The sequence below is a fragment of the Nestor notabilis genome, unplaced genomic scaffold (genome assembly GCF_000696875.1).
Source record: "Nestor notabilis isolate BGI_N333 unplaced genomic scaffold, ASM69687v1 scaffold8765, whole genome shotgun sequence".
Taxonomy (NCBI): Eukaryota; Metazoa; Chordata; class Aves; order Psittaciformes; family Psittacidae; genus Nestor; species Nestor notabilis.
The window spans coordinates 45,473-49,773 of NW_009927862.1; the positions used below are offsets into that span (position 1 = coordinate 45,473).

Below are 4,301 nucleotides of genomic sequence, written 5' to 3' on the forward strand. Positions count from 1 at the left end.
CAGGAGAGTTTTCAGCCAGATCCTAGCTCTCGCCTAGGTTCTCGGGGAGAACTGGGACCCTGCTGGGATCCCGGCCCAGCTTCTCCCTCCCCGGCCGTGTCAGGGTTGCGGGGCCAGGTTGTGGGGCCGGGCAGAGCTGCCAGGGTTGGCCGGGGAGCAGCTCCGGGGCTCTTTGTGCTGGGCTGTGCTGCTGGGATCTGACTGTGTCATGTCTGTCCCTGCACGGGGATGGACACATGGATGGGCAGAGGAGCCCCAGTCACGCCGGGAGCTGTGTGGAGCCCCTGAAGCCGCCCGGCTGCCTGTGCTACGGCCGACGCTGCCGCCTGCCCTTGTTGTGCCCACCCGGTGACAGTGCGAGGAGTGCTCGGCTCCAGCGCGGACACAGCCACAGACTGGGGGGTTTGGGCTCCCCTTTCTTGATGGTGTGTGTGTGTGTTCCTTTTGAAGTTGTGTTTGGGTTTGGTTCGGGTTTTCTTGTTTGATTTGGGGTTTGGTTTTGGGGTTTGGGTTTTGATTTGGTTGTTTTGTGTGTGGGTTCAGGTTCCTGTTCCTTTCAGCCACAGCTCATGGACATCTCCAGCCCAGTTTTGGCTCCAGCTCGTTTAGAGCTCCTGTTGCTTTATGCTCTGGTTTCAGACCCAGTTTATGGATGGCTTCAGTTCCTGGTCGCTGTGGCTCCAGCTCATTTGCAGCTTCAGGTCTCTGTTTCTGCTCTCCCGTTTTTCAGGCCCAGCCTCTGGATGGCTCCAGTTCCATTGTGGCTGCAACTTGTGTCCATCTCCAGCCCTGTTTGCTGCTTCAGCTCCTCCACAGCTCCAGCTCCTCCTCAGCTCCAGCTCCTTGGTGTCCCCCCCAGCTCCGGCTCCAGCCAGTTACAGCTTGTCCTTGTTGAACTGAGCTGGCTTATGGCCAGGTTGTAAATCAGTCACTGTCATGACATGTAGATGAATATGACCTGTCATAATTGCTCACTGTCCAGACCTGGGCTAACGAGTGTCCAGCACTCTCATGGTGGTTGTACACACCTTGAGTAAGGTGTTGGAGCCGAAACCCAGTGTGAAAAGCATGTTTAGCCCTAGAGATGGTTGAATTTGGCCTGGTGCATGCTGGCATTCCGGCACTAGGGGAACAATGTGACTGGACCCACTCCTCCAGAGGGGGACCACTCACCAGCCCAGCACCCCTCACCCAGCTCAGCCATGGCTTTGACCCCAGAAATGCCCAGCGGGGGCTCATTTTGAGCCCAAAGGTGCAGGACTCGGGCTCTGGCCCAGCCCCAGGGTAGGGGCTGCGTTCCACATCAGGGAGGTGCCACAAAGGTGAGACTGGCCGGTCTGCAGTTCCCCAGGTCTTCTATTTTCCGTTTCTTGTAAATGAGGGTTATATTTCCCTTTTTCCAGTTGTCAGGAACTTCACCTGACTGTCATGATGTTTCAAATACTCCTCTGCTTAAGATGTGCTGGCCTGCACAGCTTTAATGCAGTAACTTCACTGGCAGCATGGCCATTTGCTCTGTCCTTCTCCATGGCACAGATCACTATATTCTGCTTACTCCCAGTGCTTAGCCAGCTCCAGGAAAGGCTTCATTTTTTAAATGATGAATTTGGATGAAGATTGCTACTTTAGCTGTGTGATTCAACTGCATGTAAAAAGTAGCAATGTTCTCTAATATTCATTGCTTGAATAGTACTGGTGTACCAGGGTGATAATCATGGTAAGGTAAGTTGTGAAACAAGGTATATCAGTGTCTAGAAGATCTAAGGACACAGTTTGTGGTTGCATGGGACGTGCAAAATGGAAAGAGGAAGACTGGAATATACACCAGAAGGTGCAGGACTTCGGTTTGAACCTCACTTGGAATGAAGTTTAGTCTTGTGTTTCCGAGGTGAAAGTCATATTGGTCATATCCAACAGGAAACACTAACCAGTTACCTAGCCTCTGTAGCTTCATTTTAGACAGAATCATAGAATCTGGTGTTTTTTTGATCCCTCCACAAGCTAATTCAGCGTATTGTGCTGGCATAAATTAGCTAGTTTTGGATTGGGTGGCCATAAGGTTTTTGTCAGTGTTGTTCAGGGCAGAACACAAAAACACAGGAAGGCGAGGTCAGTTGGTAGGATAGAGGGGTATTGCTTCCAAGTCTTTTCCAAGGCCAGTCAAGAGGACTGACCACAGGGATTGATGTGGTGTTTGAAATCTTGACATGGCCTCCAACGTCTCAGTGTCAAAATCAACAGTATTCTGATGAATTGGATTCTCTCCTTCCTGCTTCCACAGTTTTAATCTCTCTGCTGATGTACTAAATATGTTTTGAGGTTTCAGACGACTTTGGAATGTTTTCATTTTTAATCTTAATTAGTATACATCAGAGGACCTGACTCCTTTTATAATAACTGGAAGGTTGAATGATTGAGGTCTGAGTAGTCAAGGTCAAAATACATTGCTTACTATACATTTTACAATTATCTAATAGGACTTTATGACACCACATATGTTAAAGTACAAAATCTTCAGATCCAAAGATCAGTCCTTGTCCTTCGGCCTCTCTACCTAGTTCTGCATCTGCTTCTTTCTCTGCTGCTGCTTCTGCTCTGGGTCTGCTTCCACCACTTCTGAACCTTCTGCTTTCCCTGCTCTCCCAGTTCTCCGTCCCGGGAACACCTTGCCCATATCCAAGTCTGCACTGGCCTCTAGTGCCTACTGCAAGGAATCGAAGGTGGGAGGGAGGAGAGCTTGGTTAACCTCTATAGCAGGTCTGAGCCGTGAGAGAAAGATAACTGGATCCTCACGCGCAATGCAGTAAGTCTCACCAAGATCACGATCTCCGCCTGCTCTGACCGGGCGAAGACATAAGGAGCTGATCACACACATCTGTGCATCACCAGAACAGGCATCAGCTCCCAAAGTGCAATTGTCGAAGAAGCAGGAGAATCAGTAGAAGCAGCAGACATAGAAGCAGAAAAAGCAGCAGATGAAGACACAGAATCAGAGGCAGAAGTAGAAGCAGCAGGAGAATCAGAAGTAACAGCAGAAGAAACTGGAAAAGCAGGAACTGAAGAAGCAGCAGAAAAAGCAGATGAAGCAGGAAAAGGAGAAAAGGCAGAAGCAGACCCAGAAGCAGAAGTAGAAACAGAAATGAAGCAGAAGAATCAGAAGAACCACTAAAACTATAAGAACCAGCAGAAGGAGCAGTAGAAGAATCAGAAGCAGCAGCAAAAGTAGTAGACGCAGAAGAGAAAGACTTATCGAGTCTGCACTGACCTGCTGTGGAGGTTAACCAAGCTCCCCTCCTTCTCTCCGGCCACCTTAAATTCCTAGCAGCAGGCACTAGAGGTCAGTGCAGACTTGGATATGGGCAAGGTGTTCCGGGAAAGAACTGGGAGGAGAGCTGGGAACATCCTCTCTGATTTACAACCCGTAGACTTGTAAATCCAGTCCACAAAAGCGGAGCGAGCTGCCCAGAGGGGCATTACGCAGATGGACCTTTAGGTGGGTAAGCAAGGGTGGATAGCCATGTTGGTGCATAGCAGTGCATATGCTCATGATTAGGTCTGTTCACGTTAGTAATAGTTGGGAAAAAGCTGCTTCTGTCTTCAATACAGGATCCATTATGTCACGGTGCATTCCACATCCAGCCCCTGCTCCTAAACCTAAGGGGCCAGGACAGAAAGCTGGTGCTGGGCATTCTCCTACACATGGTGCACTTGGTGGGTAATGTGGGAGGATGGAGAAGTCTGGTGTGTACCTGAAGGAAATTTGACTTTGGGTGAGAATAGCCAGTGAATTAAACTGCGTGATGCTGTATAATTTGGAATGTGATCACTTCCATGGCGGCTGAACACCCATCACTGCTCAGGACACCTTGTGGCACCTGTCCCTACTGCTCTGGATTTGAGGACCTAAACCTGACTCCCTTGATCACCATGAAGAATGGACTTTGATCAAACTGGACAAGTGCCATGGTGATGGGATCGGAACTGGCTTTCAGCTAAGCTCTGGAGGGAATGAGCCACTCCAGTTTTCACAGCTCTTCTGTTACATTCTCTGTATTACCTACCTGTCGAATGATAATAAGCCTATCTTCTACGTTAGTGCAGAATTCGACTGTTTTAACAACTCTCTTTCGATTCTGATGGTTTCTGCAACGACAACATATTTGTTGGGTTAGTACTTGGGTTTAAATAGCTCTTCCAAATAATTTTTTCACTTTGAAGACAAAATGTTGCCCAACAACGGGCACTGCAGCTGCTCCAACCCTAGTGTTAAGCACTGCAGGCACTCCAGCCTCAGCGACAGC

The 4,301-nt window shown here is 49.1% G+C and overlaps 1 protein-coding gene across 1 annotated transcript in view; it reads right to left on the reverse strand.

Annotated features, from left to right (window-relative positions):
* The window catches only part of LOC104405526 (putative olfactory receptor 10AC1), a gene marked incomplete at its 5' end in the record, with an annotated part of 19,096 nt that extends 14,953 nt beyond the window's left edge, over window positions 1–4,143 (reverse strand). Inside the window, one exon of the mRNA XM_010014258.1 lies at window positions 4,062–4,143. Within this exon, the coding sequence (XP_010012560.1) occupies window positions 4,062–4,143 (82 nt within the window). The remainder of the gene's footprint in view (window positions 1–4,061) is intronic.
* Between the last annotated feature and the right edge of the window lie 158 nt (window positions 4,144–4,301).